Source organism: Lytechinus variegatus, chromosome 8, assembly GCF_018143015.1.
Source record: "Lytechinus variegatus isolate NC3 chromosome 8, Lvar_3.0, whole genome shotgun sequence".
In the NCBI taxonomy this organism is placed as follows: Eukaryota; Metazoa; Echinodermata; class Echinoidea; order Temnopleuroida; family Toxopneustidae; genus Lytechinus; species Lytechinus variegatus.
Genome location: NC_054747.1, coordinates 18,940,637 through 18,960,221, shown reverse-complemented (window position 1 = coordinate 18,960,221; position 19,585 = coordinate 18,940,637). Strand labels below are relative to the sequence as shown.

The window sequence follows — 19,585 nt, the reverse complement described above, 5'->3', positions numbered from 1 at the left end:
AGGTCCTGTTTATCTGACAGTTGCCATAGTAGCAGCGCTTCTCAGCCAATCAAATGACTGGTGACACTTTCTTGTGGTAAATAATATCAACCAGATTTTGATAGGTGTTGATTTGGTTACAAAGACCGGGTCACCCGTCGTTTGTAATTCGCTTGTAACTTTATGAACAGCTTTACGAAACGTCTACATGAACATGTACTAGGCTTTGTAAAAACTATTCAATCGCGTAGGCTCATATGAGAACATAAAAAATTTGCTGAGCAATTCTCTGAACAGCCATTATGCAATATTGCGAAGACTCATTTCTACATACTATCATTAACAAAGAGCAGACAAAAACCCAGTAGTGCTTTACATAATTTTGAAGTATTCATATACATGTACATTGCATTCAAAAAAATTATTTACAGCCTCTTATATTGAGTTGTATAGAATAATGTATACATTCCTTGTACATTGCATTTATTATGGAATGGGCAGCAGTGTGAAATTCTATGACAATATTTCAAACATCTTTTACAAAGAATGTTTCTACAGAAGCTTTTCTAGTGCCATCTGGTTGATAAGAAGGCAAGATAATTTTATCTTGCCATGTTGATTTTAATAATATCCTAATAATGTTGACACAAAGAGATAGACCATATTGCCAAGGCGACTTATAAACAGTGAGCATGTGGACTTGGCATTTGAAATGGCATAATATTTCAAACATCTTTTACAAGGAACGTTTCTACAGAAGCTTTTAAAGTGCCATCTGGTTGATAAGATGGCGAGATTATTTTATCTGGTTTTATCTTGCCATATTGAGTTCAATAATAATACCCTAATAATGTTGATGCGACGAGATAGACTATATTGCCAAGTGAGCATGTGGACTTGGCAAGATACGTTATCATGCCAGTTGACCTATAATAATGATACAGGGTACATATATTGTGCACAAATCCACCTTGTTAAGCGGTCAAGGTGCTCTTATAAGTCCTGGTCTACAGTAAGCTAGTCCACCGATTCCGGTGCTTACAGCTTTTAGAGGAATACTTCCTGCCGGTACCCATTCACCTCACCAGGGTTGAGAGCAGCACATTGTGGATCAATATCTTGCTGAGGCAAATTATGCCATGGCTGGGATTCAAACCCATGACTCTCGATTTCAAAGGCAAGAGTCAGAACCACTTGACAATGCTCTATAAAGTAGAAAAGTAAATTACTTGTACATGTAATATGTCATCATGGCCAGATATGCAATACATCACAACTTGCCATAACAACATATAACTTTTGTAATTAAACTTATATTTTACAATGTTGACATGTAAATTAAAAAAATAAATGAATTTAACTTTGCACAATAACGTATCTCGCCAAGTGGACATAATTAGGCCATATTACATGTAGACGGACATGGCAAGTTCTTGCTAACTCGTCAAGTACATAGCACTTAAAGGTTTAATTAATGTTTTTGCTTTAACATGATCATGAGTTATTTGTGCTTTGCCTTTAAATGTAAATCACACGAAGCACACATCTAGGTCTTTCTTATATTGAACTATATAGGAATTTCAGGATACACTCCATTCACAAATATGACGACGAGAAAACATTGGACTACCTTAACACATTATGGCAAGGTGACTCTGTTGACAGGATATCTTAAGCCCAGCGCCCACTATGCGATATTACGCCATTGCACTAAGATCCAATTGCAACATAATGCGCGTAACAGCGATCCGTTTTGTTGCAGAAGAATAGCAGACCAAGCTGAGACACTTGACATGTCAAATCTTCCTGCAATTTTGATTATTCAGCCAATCAGATTTGTCCTCGATGATGACGTCACAACCAATTAGCTGAGCAGTTGCAGCACAGACAACATGGGGGTAAAAAGGATATGCTGCACGTTGCAGTACTGTCGCAACATGCACAATGGCCTTCGATGTGATCGCACGAGATGCGATTGGCAAATTGCTGCAATCGGATATTCGTGCGATCGCATCGCATAGTGTGCGCTGGGATTTTTACTCAAGAATTCAACACACCACTGTTCACTCAGAAAGGATCTCTTCTAGTCTGTCTTGGAGTGGTTCACACAGTTTCTTGTAACCCTGGTTGGTGAAGTGTAGAAAGTCAAACATATCAGAGGTGAAAATGAGGCCTTCAGACGACAGGAGGCTTTTTGCTGACTCAAGAAGCTCGGCCTTGCCGAGTTTTGGTAGAGATGTCGCGAGGGCAGCGTTGATGGCGGAGTTCTTATCGCGGAGTTTGTTGTGCCTGTGACCCCTAGGAGGAATTGCCTGAGTATACGATGAATAGGAAACAAATCATAAATCCTGATATATGATGGTTTCAGAGCAAAGTGTTAGTTAAAATCACGCAATATCTGTTTCATGAAATGCAATATAGTTGCAAAGGTTACTGAGTCTAAATAATCTTCAGCTGACTCTACACAAGTAATATGAAATCACCCAGTCATACAGTGATTTTGTGCTTACAAAACAGTCTTTTCCATTTCTGAAACCGTTTCATAAAGCTGTTCGTAAAGTTACAAATAACTTTACACACAACTGGAACTTGTTGACAGGTCAATACATAATTACATAGGGATATAACATAGCACAAGAAAGGATCACCAGTCGTTCGTAAATTGATTCGTATCTTACGAACAGCTTTATGAAACACCCACCTGGGGCCTATTCATAAAGCTGATCATAAGTTAAGAGCGACTTTAAGAACTGGTCATCCTTTCTGGTGGAAAATGATACTGACCATTAAATGTTCATTGGTGATTATTTAGAACGAAAGAAAGGTTCACCAGTCGTTCTTAAAGTCGCTCTTAACTTAGGAACAGCTTTATGAAACACCCACCAACTTTCTTTGTAACTCAGAAAGTTGACAGTGGGCTTTTAACATGCATATTACAGTTTCACAAAATAGTGCAAACCCTCAAACTTCTAAAACATCATTTTTAAATTGATAATAGCCGCTCTATTAATTCTCACCATTTTATATAATTTACAATTTGATTTTCAATCGATAATCACAAATAAGTTTCTTCTCAAAACACCCCCATAAGTAACAAGTGTGCAATTTCAAGTTTGGTGTTGACCTTTTGGTGTTGATTTGTTGGTGTCATGTCGATTGCACAGCACCAGCTTAAATACTGTTCCTGTGAGAAAGCCCACTACTAGAGACTACATGTAGGTGTTGAACAGTCAATAGTCTCATTCAGATAACTTTTTTAAACACAGATTAGGTTTTGGAGGGAAGGCAATCTGAACTGTGCTTCCAAGTTCCAACTTCCAAAACCAAAAACTGGCACCTACAATGTAACTTGAAATCACCCTGTCATATAGTGATTTTGTGTTTACAAAACAGTCTTTTCCATTTCTGAAAATCTGCAATTCCATTTTAAACTTGATCCAAAATGGAAAATTTTGTTTTGTCATAGAACAAGTACACAGCAAAAACATGAACTCTGCTTTGCAAAGGAAAATTCTATGTATTTTGTAATGAAAATAAAGAAACCAAAACAGATTTTCCATTTTGATTTACCGGTAAAAATCTCAGTCATATTTCCCCTATGGCAGCCATACGGTTAGTCGAAAGCAGTTGTTTTATTCATTTTTAGAGCAATTGTGATTGAGGGATAAAAGGCAAATCACTCTCCCTAAATTATGGATTTGGTGTCTTTCTGCAATTGAAATTTGCACTGTATTTATTGACTGTTTTTTTTTTTTAAAAGATAACAAGTTGAACTTACCATTACAATGATGTGAGCCTGTGGTTGTTTGTCTACTATGAGTTTTACAATTGCCTCAATTCCTTTAGTGACCTCTTCTGCCGTGTGGCCATGGTTATTGGTCCCTACCAGAAGTACTATAGCCTGGAAGAAAAAAGAGGGCAAGAGAGTATAGACCCCATTTTCAACTACTTTGCTGAACCAGTTTCCCTTAAAAGCGACCTTACATTGCCAAATCATGGGGAAATTGAATCATTCTGAAATTTGCAAAAGGCCAATTGACTTGCATAATATAATCCGTCCGCCATGAGAGCCCGTCGTACTAATGCGATAAAAGTTCGGACAGCACCAATTTGACCGAACTCGTGATCGTTATTTACTTCGGGTTGTCGCAGTTCCAGTTTCTAACAATCCCAATTCCTAGACTCTTAGTAGGTCTCTTGATTGCTAAACCAAAATAAATATCCTCTTAGAAGTTCCATGTTTCAAAGTGAAAACACACAGTTTACTTCTGGTTGGTTAGTATAACTATTGCTCTCCTGAAATTTTAGACCTCCCAGACATGCTGGCGTCTATTACATAACACCCCCAGGCATACACCCGAGTGAAAGACTTTAATACTTTCTCCGTTCTGAGATTGGCCTTGATTTCCCCATGATTTGTCAATGAAAGGTCGTTTTAAACAGCTTTGCAAAACCAGTTGAGAGGATTGCTTAAAAGTTCTCATCAACATCTCCTGAACTGGTTTCTAGAACGAATATGAGGTTAAAGTGATATATTTGCTAAGGGAACTTTTTTAGTGGGGTAACATATTTCATGGAAAATCTGAACCATATCTATACAAAGACATAATCATCAATGTTCTGTGTTTAATACACATTGTCTGCAATGTACATGTATGGAGAAGTGTGCACACTGCCCTACATATACATTATTGTCTTTCTGGGTTAAAGTGATTGGTTAACATTGGTTTGACTTTTAAAAATATGAGCTAGAAGGTCGCACTTGTCACCTGTGTCTGTGATATGTTACAAAAATGAAGCCCCAAAAAAATTGAGTTCGAAAATAATTATTTAGTGCTTCAAAAATTGAAATATAAAGTGACCGGAAACACCATCTTAATTTCATCCTATACACTTATGTGTACTATTTAGGTGTCTACAGTCCGTATCAATAAAAAGTTTACACTTAGAAAAAATCCTGTAAAATCCTATATTTGTAATATCCTGACGTTTTTTCCTGATTTTAGCATTGGTACAGATCCATTTAAGCAAATGACGATATAACTGTCGAAAAATATTTCCGCTTGAGTGAGCACCACTTACTTTTGAAAAGTTGGTGAAAAATGATTTGCGCAGAACTTTGAAATAGTTATGCGAATAAGAGTAAACCTTAATCATGAAGAACACGTGAAAATTAGCAAGTAAAATTGATATGAAGATATCTTTTACCTTTTTAAACTTGTTTCCTTGCCCAAAACACTTCGAAGAGTGCATTGCGCCCCATCCCACTCCCCCACACAACGAGTCCATCGTGACGATATTTGCTTTACACTGAGCTGTGATTTACATGAAAAGGCTTAGGCTTGATTTTCATTTTGTTAATCATTGCCAAGCTTGGGAAAAAGTGTGGAGAAACAAGTATTAAATGAAAATGAAATGTAAACCAACTTCAAATGATAAAAACTTAGTGAAAAATGCTGGAGATGTCTGATATAAACTTTTGTTCAGATTTAGTTATGTCCTCAGATCCAGCTGGCATAAAAAGGGTAAAGGTTGTGCTTACTAAGTGTTGAAATTTCAAATTTGGGCGGCAAACTAGTTACAAAATGCTTGAATGTATCCGTTTTATTTCAATTGGCTAAAAGTGCTAGGGAAATTTATAAGAAATGCTTCGCAGGGTAAGTTTGATTTCACCCTTTCCCCTGGATACAACGTGAAAACAAGCATTTCTGCGCAAACAGATTTTTGCGAGCTCTACCAAAATGGACAGTGCTCACTCAAGTGTAACATTCTGTCAAAACTTTTACTTTCATTGGATAGATGAGACCCAAACCCATATTTATGTGTGAAAAAATTACCCACATGTTGTATATTTTTTAATTCCCAGGGCTTTTTCAAAGTGTAAACTTTTTTTGATACGCACTGTATAAGACGCCTATTTACAAAATCGGGGTTTGCCTTGTAGTTTTAGCTTTTCATCCTCAATAATGGTTGTTTTCAGGGTTTATTAGTTCTAATACATGCACTTGTACACATGTTTCATCTTGGTTTGAGAATTTTTTAAATCGGCTGCTCACAAAGTTAAAAAATACCTTTAAGTCTGCTTCCAGAAGACCAGGGACCCATTTCATAAAGGACCTGCAACTGTTGTAACATTGCCATTATGTCAACTACCATGGTAACAGGGCTCATCAGCCCATCACAATCAAGGTTACCATGGTAGTTGCCATTATTGCAAAGATTAATACAACAGTTGCAAATCCTTTATGAAACAGGCCCCAGTTGTGTCCTCATCTGTTTTAATGAGAGGCAAAGCAATCTTGAAACCACATCGCAAAGTGGATTTCCAAACTGGTTTGAAAATCCACTTGATATTGTTCCCAAGAATGCTTTCAGTGTTCCCACTACACGTTAAAGTGGTTTCCATAAGAGAACTGGGTCATAGACTGACATACATCAAGGGAGATAATGAAAATTAATGTCTAGCCTTAGGGATATTTTGGATTTTTTTTCTCTATCTTTAATCAGCAACCTTTATTTTCTTACACAGTATGAATCATATTTCTGTTGGTGAGGTAAACAGGTAAATTCATTCCTCTTTATGGCTATTCTGTAAGTCTTATAAAATACTTTCTTCAGTTAATATTAGCTTTCTCTACAACCAGATGGTCAACTTCTGAGAAAGTCTAATACCACACGGGCCAACACCATTTGGTCTATCGATTTGGTCTAATTTCCAGTGGTCCCTGCTACACCTGGTCTAAAACCCACTTCGTCTAATTCTCATATTGTCTAATGCTGATATACCAAGTGGATATCAGACAAATGGGTATAGCCTGACTTGAAATTGGGCAAAATGGTATTAATGTTAAATAGAGATCAATAAAACCAAAAGGTTAAAAGACGACCTGGTTGAAGGCAATCCATGTTATGAGACCAGAGGAAAGTAGATGAAGTTGGTGCAGACCTTGGCCATATACAAAATAGGCAAAAATGTGCACAAAATCCTTCAATTTCACTTTATAAAATGTAAAAGTGCCCCTAATACAAGCTAAGTTGCTTCACTCCCTCGCATTTGAGTTTCTTTTAATTTCTCTTAGCATCTCCCCCCCCCCCCCCGTGGCAGAGCGTGACCCTGAGAGACAACGATTGGAGGGGCACTGTATTGTTTGTGAACAATGCTGTGCCCCTCCAATGCTGTTTCCTCCAGGCAACAGTCTGCCACTGTCCCCCCCCCCCTCCCCGAAAAAAGTTGTCTGCATAAAGCAATGGTGGCTATTTTCCGATACCTTTGGTTGTATATTCTGCAGTTCTCCATTCTCAAGCCGCCATAGAACGTGCTGCGTCTGGTCGCCTCCGACCCCAAAGTTGAGGCAATGGTAGCGCTCGAACATCTTCCAAACCTCCGACTGACCAAGGTGCTGGATGAGTGAATCTCCAACAAACAGGACTTCTGGCTCCCTCTCTCCTGTCAGGTGTACATAGTGTTTATGCTATAGAGAAAAAAGAAAATGAATATCTTAAAGGAGAATGAAACATTGGGAACAACTTTAGCTTGTATGAAAACAGAAAAATTAAAGAAACAATTCAATAAAAGGGGAAAATTGAACAAATAATATAAAGAAAGTTATGAGTATCTGAATGTTGACATCACTAATCATATGGGCATCCTCCCATTGGCAATGTGACCATTTAGAATGAGCAAAAATAGATGTTTTAGGGTATAGTTCAGTGTCCAAAAGGAAGAGTTGTACTTCTGTGACATCATAAATCTTGGTCGCATTGCCGACGGAGGATCTCCATCGCATGAGTGATTTCGACATTCAAATGCTCATTACTTTTTCATTATTGGTCAAATTGTTCTCAAACTTTCATTGATATCATTCTTTGATTTTTCTTCTTTCATAAAAGCTGGACTGACCCTTGGGTTTCATTCTCCTTTGCACATGAATACCAGTCGTGGTAACAATCTAGAACAGAGTTGGGACAGAATCGGATAAATTGACTACCATTAAAACCCCCAATCTAACCAGTCTTTGTATGCATGTACATGTAAAATAAGAAACAAAAATTAAACATCAATACCAGTTGTGGTAACAATAAAAAAATTGGTTCAAACAGTGTCAAATAAACTGATTGGCACATATTCTGAAGTCGGGTTTAACTTAAACTCAGGTTTAAAGTTGTGGTTTAAGTATGGAAAGCCAATTGTTACATACATGTAAATCCCTAATAATAGAGATATCATATTTCAGCTCATTTGGCTCTCAAATCATTCCTAATTGTGTAGGAAGTATATATAGATGATTGTCTTCACCATCGATGAATCAGGAATGAGCACAGCAAACATAAGAAACGTACAACTTAATAAAAATTTTGACACTTTTGGCTTCCCATAATTTTAGCACAGAGTTAGACCATGGTCTAAGTTAAACCGCACTTTAGAATACAGGCCACTATATTTGAGCATTCGCATATGTATGAATAAGAAATAAAATCCAAATGAGTAATTGCTGAGAAAATTACAAAACAAGCATGGCATTCCTATATTAGATGTCGGGTCTTTTTCCAAGGAACAGTAATACACGGTCCAACAAATGCTTATCTGTGTCAGTGATCGTAAGTGAGTGTGGTAATTTGAATTCAGTTTTCATGATTCCACAGAGTAAGGAATAGGAACTACATGTAGTCTGGTCAGTTAGCGAAATTATGTGGACACGGTGGACAAAAGCGTGATTTTTTCTCCAGACCTTTGTTTATGTATAAGAATTGAGAATGGGGTATGCTCCAAAAAATCTGGCTGCAGGAACAGTGAAAAAATGGGTGAAAATGTCAGAATTTATGAGTTCAGATTTGTCTGATATATAGACTAGCGCTAGTGCAAAATTCAATAGCAGTGCATTATTTTGCATTGGATTAGTTCTTGAATTCAGACCCTTTTTGAACAGATCTTCTGTTTGTCCTCGCATCTCAATGCACCAAATATCTGAATGAAGATGCTAACCAAGCCGAAGGGTGACGGTGGAGGGGGTTGAATGTTGGTGTGTATGTACATATTTTGGTCTTGGGGGAAAGATGTGCAGGACACATGTTTTGCATGTGTTAGAAATTGTGTTGCCATGGTAACAGTGTCTTATTGCAAAAATAAGGTAAAAATCTTTCAGTTAGAACCACTTCCTCTGTTTTCAACCGATTCTCATGAAATTTAACACACACATTGGCCTTGAGGTGAAGATGTCTTAGACACACTTTTGTGTGTCTTTCAGAAATCTTGTTGCCATGGTAACAACATATTATATGGTGAAAATTGGGGAAAAAACTTACAATTCAAACTGCTTCATCAGTTTTCATTCAATTCTCATGAAATTTGGCACACACATTGGTATTGAAGTAAAGATGTACTAGGCACTTTTTGTGTGTGTTTCAGAAACTGTGTTGTCATGGTAACAAAATATCATATGACAAAATTTAGGTAAAAAACTTGTTATTTGAACTACTTCATCAGTTTTGAACCAATTCTCGTGAAATTTTGCTCACACATTGGCCTTTGGGGTAAATATGTGCACGAACCCTTTTTTTTGCATTTGTCAGAGAGTGCATTACCAGGGTAGCCACATATGATAGCCAGAAATGTAGGAAAACTTATTGTGGATCAAACTTCTTCCCCTGTTTTTAGTCAGTGCTCATAAAAATTGGAAGAAATATTCATCTTAGGGTAAAGATTCATATTAAATTCTAAATGTCTTCTCTGCATTAAAATGTGGGGGTATTAATCACCTTCATTAATATTTCTGGGTTTGGGGGGAAGGGGCAGGATTAGTCCTTTAAATCTGACATCAAAGAAGGTTAAAGGCAGTGGCCATTAGAAACATAAAAATGATAAACACTCTTAAAACATGCATCCCCTTATGGGCATATAGGCTGGAGGTACACTGGGTGAATATGAAACCTTCCGCTGAAGCAGAAGAGTTCCCACACTGGCAAGCAAAACAAAATGTGTACCCCTTCTACTTTCAACAGCTGATTTTCCAAACCTTAGTTCCACCTCCCCAAGATGTGCACCCCTCCCCATACCACTTTTAGTTCTACTTCCTCAAACCAGTCTACACTCGTCCCTTAGGGGTCAATGCATTTTTAAAGCTAGACATTACTCTTTTTTTTTTAGGGGGGGGGTCTTTAGAAAATGACCTCATAAAAATTACAGTTAAAGGATTATGACTAAGAACTTAACCCCCCCCCCGAAAAATAGGGGGCTGATATACTTTTTAGCAGACCCCCCCCCCCCCTTCAAAGGTAAGAAGAGTCCTTTGCACTTCAGACCATTCATTTGAAGTTTAATACATTATGATTTGATAAAAAAATTGTTTACAGTACCCAATTAACCATTGTTTATTTATATTCTCCTACTCAGTCTATTATTCATATTCATATTTCGTTCCTACTCTTTCTTTTTTTTACTTTCACATCACTCTTGATTTTGAGCTTCACCATGCCATCTCCTTCTGTTTCCTGTCTCTCTCTAAGTATATTCTTTCTGACATATTTTTAAGTGTACCTTTAATCATGCAACTAATTATAGAAATATAAATATATACAATACAATTTAGAAATTCACTTGCAAATCCATGACTCAGTAACATACCATATCAAAAATATACGTTCACATATATGTGTTCACAATAGATTTTAGCCTTTTATTTTCTTTCATTTATTTTTTTTCAGTATATTTCTGTGACAGCCCCTGCTTTATGCTTCAAATAAAACATTGATTAATTGGACACCGGAAACTTTTTTTTTTCAAAGAAGAATGTTTGAGGCTTTAAATTAATATGCTAAAGTGTAAAAGATTCCCCCTCATTTTTTTTTTTTTTGGGGGGGGGGATTAAGTTCCTAGTCGTTATAATTTCCTTTTACTCTTTTTACTCTTTATGTGGCAATTTTCTAAAGCCCCCCTCAATAAAAAAATGTAAGGGGTGTTTTTTTTAAGAGTGTTTAAGTTCCTCATGGTCACGGCCTTTAACCTTCTATATTTTTTATGTTGTCAGTTTTTAAGGACCTTCTCCGCCCCCAAAAAGCCTATAAATATCATTGAAGGTGATTAATACCCTGCGCTATTATATGACGTTATAAAGGGGAATCAAACCCAAATAAACACTTGTTTTAGAGGAAAATTAAAAATCAGACAAGTTTATAGGTCAAAGTTTGAACAATATCGGACAAACCATAACAAAGTTGTGAACATATTAAAGTTATAAACATTGGTAATCACTATACCCATGAAGACTTCAAATTGACCGCATATGTGATGTCATAGTGATGTAAGAAGGCAAGGACCACTCTTCCATGTACTGGAATAATTAATTAGCTAAAATTTCTTTTTTTTTTCAAAAGTTTTACTTCAAATTATATCTTTCATGACGACATAAAACATACTACCGGGTTTATATTACGGCCCCAATGGAATAGGGATTTAGGAGAAAACCAAAAATCCTGATAACTAAGTACTAGTCTTATGGAAAAGTTGTCCTTGCGGCCTCACCCCTTGTCATAATTTACTTACCCAGTTGTCAATTTGAATTCTACATACTAGTAGCCTTAGGGATCTTAATTTTAAAGCAGCCATAACTTTATTTTGCTTGTCCGATTTCTTTAAAACTTTCACCATTCTTATTTTTCTCCTTTTCCATGCACACAACATTATGACCAAGGCTTGATTCCCTTTTAATACTGAATATGAATCTTTACCCAAAATGAATATTTGTGTCAACTTTTATGAGCACAGGCTGAAAACTGAGAAGTAGACTGATCCACAATGAGTTTTCCCCCTATTTCTGGCTAAATGTGGTTACCAAGGCAATGCACTCTCTGACAAAAGGTTCTTGCACATCTTTACCTCAAGGCCAATGTGTGAGCCATTATTATTTCATGAGAATTGGTTCAAAACAACAACAAAAAAACTGATGAAGTAGTTCAAATTGCAAGGTTTTTACCTAAATTTTGCCATATAATATGTTGTTCCCATGGCAACACAATTTTGGAAACACACACAAAAGTGCCTTGTACATCTTTACTTCAATACCAATGTGTGTGCCAAATTTCATGAAAATTGATTGAAAACTGATGAAACAGTTTGAATTGTAAGTTTTTTTCCCCAATTTTCACCAGATAATATGTTGTTACCATGGCAACAAGATTTCTGAAAGACACACAAATATAAGTCTTGGACATCTTCACCTCAAGATCAATGTGTGGGCCAAATGGCCAAATTTCATGAGAATCGGATGAAAACAGAGGAAGTAGTTCCAACTGCAAGATTTTTACCTTATTTTTGCAATGATACACTGTTACCATGGCAACACAATTTCCAACACATGCAAAAAATGTGTCTTGCACATCTTTCCCCCAAGACCAAAATATGTACATACACACCAACATTCAACCCCCTCCACCGTCACCCTTCGGCTTGGTTAGCATCTTCATTCAGATATTTGGTGCATTGAGATGTGAGGACAAACAGAAGATCTGTTCAAAAAGGGTCTGAATTCAAGAACTAATCCAATGCAAAATAATGCACTGCTATTGAATTTTGCACTAGCGCTAGTCTATATATCAGACAAATCTGAACTCATAAATTCTGACATTTTCACCCATTTTTTCACTGTTCCTGCAGCCAGATTTTTTGGAGCATACCCCATTCTTAATTCTTATACATAAACAAAGGTCTGGAGAAAAAATCATGCTTTTGTCCACCGTGTCCACAAGTAGGGCATTTTTGACGCTAACAGACCAGACTAATGTATATAAGTGTAAAAAAAAAGAAAAAAAGATTTACATGCAGTTCCAACATGATAAGGTGACAATTGACAGTAAACTTAAACTTTTTGCAATCGCCAGCCAGACAATGGAACTTATATGGCATTGGTTGGCCAATTATTGGCCCACTGCCATTGTACAACAGCAAATGTTTTCCAATGCAAAGTCAAAAGTCAAGAAAAGCAACATTTACATCAGCAAATTTTGCTCGCTGTTCTGAAATACTTTTGGTCTAACATTTCCCAAATAAAGAGGGACTGTACATGATGAATGTTCATCATTAAAAATATTTATCTTTGTCAGACTTTGATTCTGGATGTATACATTGCAGGGCCCTCCAGGGCATAAACAAATCAGGGGTGTTTCATCAACAATTTCATCCGACAAGTTGTCAGATCTGACATCTTTCTCTGATGTTGATTGGCTGAGAGGTACTGTAACTATGGTAACTGTCGGATAAAATGGGACTTGTCAGATAAAACGTCCGACAAGTCCTTTCATGAAACGCCCCCCTGGTGACTCGACCTGAGTGTTTTGCCGGGACCGGCAGGTGCAATACACCGGGTGAACACCCTACTCTTTGACGAATAGTGTATTGGTTTTAATGTGCATAGGTTGTGACTCTCCTATACACAGGACCAACATTTGCGTCCTTTCCGATGGACGGAGTGTTTTCCAACTGCATTCACACCTGCAATGAATACAGTGCTCAGGCACGATAACACACAACGCTGTAGTATCAGATTGCATTGTTAGACGCCTTTCGGCATGAGCGGGACTCAAACCCCTCACGTTGAGATCTACGATCTTATCCAAAACATGCGCTCTATAGGGATAGTGATTTTCCGTTTAAAAAAAATTGCTTTTTTCATTTCAGAAAATCTTAAATTCTGTTTCAGCATGTTAGAAAACAGAGATTCTGTTTCCTCTTAGACTTTGTGTACATGAAAAATTGACGATTCCGTTTATCCATTCAGTAGCAATATCATAACACTTTGCGCTGGTCAAAATTTGTATCTGCCACTGTACCAACAACGCAGTAGAATCTGCTCTAATCGGATCTATGTGGGTACACAAAATATTTTGACAAACACATTTAACATGAATACATCCTCACCTTTCACATTATTAGCATTATTTTACGGTTGAAATTCTATCGATAATTTTGGGGGTTTTTGGACATCATTTTGAGAAGTCAACGATTTTGTTAAAATCTTTTCGATACGGCCGACCCCGCCTGCCAGCATGCAGCAAGCACAACAGCCGCAGCGAGGTCAAGTGTAATGGAGTCAATCAGTCACGATGTGTGGACTGTCATGATTGTAGTGAAGTGGTATCGTGTTTTGTGGCCATTTAATATTTGTATTTTGTTGAGATTTTGGAATAATTTCTGTTGCTGTTCTGTGTATTCTGAGGAAAAATATTCTGTGATTTTCGTTTGAAATGCCACTTTCCGTTTCAAAAGGCCCTTTCCGTGAATTGCGTCCGTTTCCGCGATCACGGAAAATCACTGTCCCTAGCTCTGAACGATCTGAGCTACGCTACTTCCCTCCATTCACCATTTTTACAACAGGGAATAATATTCCTGGTATCGCATCGCAATTAACTCCACATTTTTCAAATGTTGTTGTTGTTGTTGTTCGCTTGGGTTTTAAGGCGCGTGTCATTCAGATATGAATATTTACTGCTATGCATCAAGTCTTTTGTATTTTAAATTTATGGTGTTGTGACCTTAATTCTCTGATATCACCAACAGAAAGAGCGACTTAAAATTACCAAGAATGATAATTTTCTTGAAGGTAAGGACTGTATTTGTGAAAATATTGGCAAAACATCCGAAATTTTGTTACAATTTGCGTCCGCTCTGAGAAAATCCGATCTTCTCGACAAGCATCAAGAAATCACCAGTTTGCAAATTTATGGCATTCAAAACTTCATCTGATATATATCTTACCTTTGTCTGCTTGCTTTCTTTTCTAAATCCTTGCAAAACGATCGTGTGCAAATTAAGGTCACTCTTTTTTATGACTTTAGGATCTTGTCTTCCGTTTGGTATTATTATTAATGCTTTTGATTGAGTTTGTTTGAGCTATGAGAAATTTTTGATTGAAAATCAATTTGATAATTTTTAAAATGTGCACAAATCATGGTCGTCCCATCATACATTACTTTATAATGAGCGCTTTTCTCATATGACCAAAAATGCTATTCGAATTTGTAAAGCAAAATTATTCCCTGTACAGGCGTAATTTTACTGTTGCTAATCTTTTACAAGAATTACTTATAGTTAGTCTTGTGAAACAGGTCACATGCAATGTTGCATTATCATGTTCATATTCAATTCATGGTCATGCAAAACAAGCCAAAAATAAAATAGTTTTTTAATGTAAAATACTAAAATTAAAACAATTATTAAATTTAAAGGCTTTTCTTTTGACATTACCCCACTTTGTCTTTGATTCACCATTTCCCACACACAATCCACTCAGCCTACTGAAAACAGCTAATACAATGTACTTAACTCACACAACCAGAGATGCCAACCTCTTGACACAAAAATCAGACTGAATATCCTCAAAAATCATATTTTTTAGTGAAAAATCAGATTTTCACAAAAACTCAATATGACCAGTGCAAGCCTTGAATTAAGCAGCTGCAGGCCGGGGGCAATTTAAAAAAAAATTGCCCCCGGCTCGCGAGCGTTTTACAGGAACCGGGGGGCAATTTTCTGGAACAAGGGGCAATAAAAAAAAAAGAATATAACTGTGAACCACCCTCCAAATTTGTTTGTAGTAAGCGCAGCTCCTGCAATTTTCAATTAGTACAGAAATAGCATGCTAAGTAATAGGCTTATTCAAACAACTAAGAAATCAGATTTAAATGTTTAAGTGTGTTTTGACACCCTCACTCCACATCCCCTTTACATGGGCTTATATTTACTTTTCATCTTTAATGAACCACAAACAATGAACCCCCCCCAAAAAAAAATCTAAATAAATGAATAAAATAAACATATAAAAAATAGAGAATTCAGATCAAATAATAAATTTACAAAAAAAAAATTTAAGGTTTTTTCATGGTTAGAATCACGGGTGTGGGTGAGTGTTTGTGTATGATTGTGACTGTGAGGTGCACTTGGATTGCATATAAATTATGTTCAAGAAATGAAGAAATTAAATCAATATCTAACTCAGTCTATTCAAATTCCAGCACATAGCCACAGCCCACAGGCTACATGTAAATTTTTAAATGTACATGTATTGTAGGTTCAGGTACCTTAAGTTTTTCACAAGTTATTTGAAAACGCAGATCTTCACAGAAAATGCCTTTCATTCTGGGAGAGTCTAAATTCTGTAACAAGTGGAATGCCTCTGGCCGTCTCACCTGCATCACGCGGTTCAATATAGCAGCAGTGCTGACTTTGAATACTACTCTAACTCGCACAAGATGTTCAGTGATACATGGTTACTCTTTTGTCCACTTTTTATGAACTAGACCAATAAACTTACAGAGATATGATGGTTATTCAACAAAAAAACCCAACATGGCCAAGGTTCATTGACCTTACATGACCTTTGCCCTTAATCGTGTGACCTGAAACTCGCACAGGATGTTCAGTGATACTTGATTACTCTAATGTCCAAGTTTAATGAACTAGACCAATAAACTTTCAAAGTTATGATGGTAATTCAACAGATACCCCTGATTCGGCCAAAGTTCATTGACCCTAAATGACCTTTGACCTTAATCATGACACCTGAAACTTGCACAAAATGTTCAGTGATGCTTGATTACTATTATGTCCAAGTTTCATGAATCAGATCCATAAACTTTCAAAGTTATGATGGTAATTCAACAGATACACCCAATTTGGCCAAAGTTCATTGACCTTTGACCTTGGTCATGTGACCTGAAACGCGCACAGGATGTTCAGTGATACTTGATTACCCTAATGTCCAAGTTTAATGAACTAGACCAATAAACTTTCAAAGTTATGATGGTAATTCAACAGATACCCCTGATTCGGCCAAAGTTCATTGACCCTAAATGACCTTTGACCTTAATCATGAGACCTGAAACTTGCACAAAATGTTCAGTGATGCTTCATTACTATTATGTCCAAGTTTCATGAATCAGATCCATAAACTTTCAAAGTTATGATGGGAATTCAACAGATATCCCCAATTCGGCCAAAGTTCATTGACCCTAAATGACCTTTGACCTTGGTCATGTGACATGAAACTCTAATAGGATGTTCAGTAATACTTGATTAACCTTATGGCCAAGTTTTATTAACTAGGTCCATATACTTTCTAAGTTATGACGTCATTTCAAAAACTTAACCTCAGGTTAAGATTTGATGTTGACGCCGCCGCCACCGTCGGAAAAGCGGCACCTATGGTCTCACTCTGCTTCGCAGGTGAGACAAAATGTATTCATTAATAACTTAAATATTCATCACAATGAAGAAATCATGAAGTTTTTTTACAGTTTTCAAAAATTAACATGAAATCTTAACTCAATCTGAAACAGAAAATCGCCATCACTTAGGCCATTACTGATAGAATTCTCACCCAGAGCTCTGGCAGAGAATATGAGCTCAAACTGGCTAGCTAACAGCATCCAAGTACCACACTCGCGTGCACGGCGTCCTCCTATTTTTTTTTTAGATGGAGCCTTGTTTGATGATTTATTGTCTGATATTTACCCCTCACCAAGAAAGAAATTAAAAAGCTATAATTCACAACTATTGACTTTGGATTAATAAGGCTCCGATTTGACAAGCAAAGTCGGCGACTGTGAGGATACAAGACTCGCATATCCTGTGTTGTGAACGGGGATTTATCTCCTGTGCAATTCAAATTACTATATCACAGAATTGTGATATCCTGACTGGAAATGTGTGCATTAGAAATTGCACATGGTGAAGTTGGGAAAAACTGTTACCGCTATTGGAAGCACGCGCGTACATGTATTAGGGCCTACAGGAAAAAAAAAGACGGACGTAGCTCACTTTTTATGGTACTGAAAAAAACACGCACTTGGCAATTTGAAACTGTGCTTATCGTAAATTGAAAGTTACTTGATTTTGGCTTTTCAGATATTTAAATTACATATATGATATGGCTTCACTGCTCACTCACGGGCGGGCGCATACATACACAACACATGGGACAAAAGCAGGACTATGACAGAAAGTCGGGAAATCGTATTTTTGATGGCCAAAATCGTACTGTCGTATTTTACTTGTTTTGTCGTACTAAATACGATAAAATCGTACTGGTATGCATCTCTGCACAACCAATGTACCATACCAAGAAAAACAGCTCCTGTTGGACAATTCGAAAAACTGTATCACAGAATCGTGAAACAGCCGTTCGATATGTGCATAAGAATTACGCGCGCTGATAAAATGGAAATGGTTCCTTCTGTGTGCTGGAACAGGCCCATTTTGGGGGGTCCTCGCAATTATTTCAGATTAAAATTTCAGTTAAAATCAAACATAAATGCTTGATTTTATTTACCAAACTCTTCCATCTTCCGTCTCCTTGAACATCCTCCACCGGACAAGCTACATCTGCGGGCTGGTCCATCATGAAGTTGAAATTAAAGTCGCAGAATTGTTCAGTCGCAGACAGCTGTCGATACTCCAAAATAAATATTGATCATCAAAGGTACCGGTAGAGGGCGTAAACACTTCGCAAACAATCAAGTTTTTGTTTAATTGTTTGTTTTGTTTTATGTGTGTGTTATGATATTTTTTAAAGAAACACGGTTTGGGACACCATTCAGTCTTCCAACCACTGGAAAGCTTGACCCCACTAGTATTCTTTTACAAAGAATTTCATTGATCAAACAATGTGTTTACTACAGGGAACCCATTAATAACAAGCTTTGCTTTCCAGTGGGTTCCATTTTTTTCATTTCTGTATATTATATTTTTGTGTTTTGCCTTACATTGTAACTTTTGTTGAATTTTGGAATGAAAAATGATAATGCAATCAATCAATAATTTTTATTTTTAATTGCTTGCTCGCTCTCTAGCATACAGATTTGCAGGACCAGCTCAACTGTTTGAATTTTTAAAGGTCAAGTCCATCTTAGAAAAAAGTTGATTTGAATAAATAGAGAAAAATCAAACAAGACTAGTGCTGAAAACTTCCTCAAAATAGGTTGGAAAATAAGAAAGTTATGACATTGTAAACTGTCACTTATTCTTCCCAAAACATATATGCTAATTAAACTCAGTGACATGCAAATGAGAGTTGATGATGTCACTCACTCACTATTTCTTTTGTGTTTTTTTATTGTTGAATATTATACAATATTTCTTTTTTACGGATTTGACAATGATGACCATCTTTTTTGAAACACAAAATGTAAAAACAATCAAATTCCACATGTTAAGGGAGGAATGAAACTTTGCTCACATAACAATGAGGAGAAAATTCAAATATTTCATAGGGCCTATTTCATAAAATAAAATAAAAAAGAAATAGTGAGTGGGTAATGTCATCAGTCCCCTTATTTGCTACTGACCAGGATGTGGAAATAATTGTTTGGTGAAATTTAGCAAAACTTAAAAATGTCATAACTTTCTTATTTCAGATCCGATTTTTAATGAAATTTTCAGTGTTATTCTTGTTTAATTTTTCTCTTTATATTCAAATCATCTTTATTGTTCGGGTGGACTTGTCCTTTAATATACGAAAAGCTCAATTGCAAAAGGGGTACGGATCCATTTTTCATCAAAATTTATTTTATTTATTTTTTTTAATGTAAAGACTTTTAGTATCTATACAGTGCATATCAA

At 36.5% G+C, this 19,585-nt stretch overlaps 1 protein-coding gene across 1 annotated transcript; it reads right to left on the bottom strand.

Annotated features, from left to right (window-relative positions):
• Positions 1-1,698: 1,698 nt before the first annotated feature.
• On the bottom strand, positions 1,699-18,429 carry LOC121420111 (platelet-activating factor acetylhydrolase IB subunit alpha2-like). The gene is made up of 4 exons (XM_041614645.1): positions 18,297-18,429; positions 7,248-7,451; positions 3,758-3,880; positions 1,699-2,291 (listed from the first exon to the last, which is right to left on the bottom strand). Exons 1-4 carry the CDS (start codon positions 18,366-18,368, stop codon positions 2,043-2,045), a joined length of 648 nt encoding a protein of 215 aa, XP_041470579.1. The 5' UTR covers positions 18,369-18,429; the 3' UTR covers positions 1,699-2,042.
• Between the last annotated feature and the right edge of the window lie 1,156 nt (positions 18,430-19,585).

What these genes read in the sequence shown, in the direction of transcription:
- LOC121420111 (XM_041614645.1), bottom strand. Translation starts at nt 18,368, where the DNA reads ATGATGGACCAGCCCGCAGATGTAGCTTGTCCGGTGGAGGATGTTCAA. An exon ending in TGCAGAATATACAACCAAAG is followed by an intron (nt 3,881 to 7,247) that starts GTATCGGAAAAT and finishes TTTTTCTTCCAG; the next exon opens with GCTATAGTACTTCTGGTAGG. An exon ending in AGGCTCACATCATTGTAATG is followed by an intron (nt 2,292 to 3,757) that starts GTAAGTTCAACT and finishes TCGTATACTCAG; the next exon opens with GCAATTCCTCCTAGGGGTCA.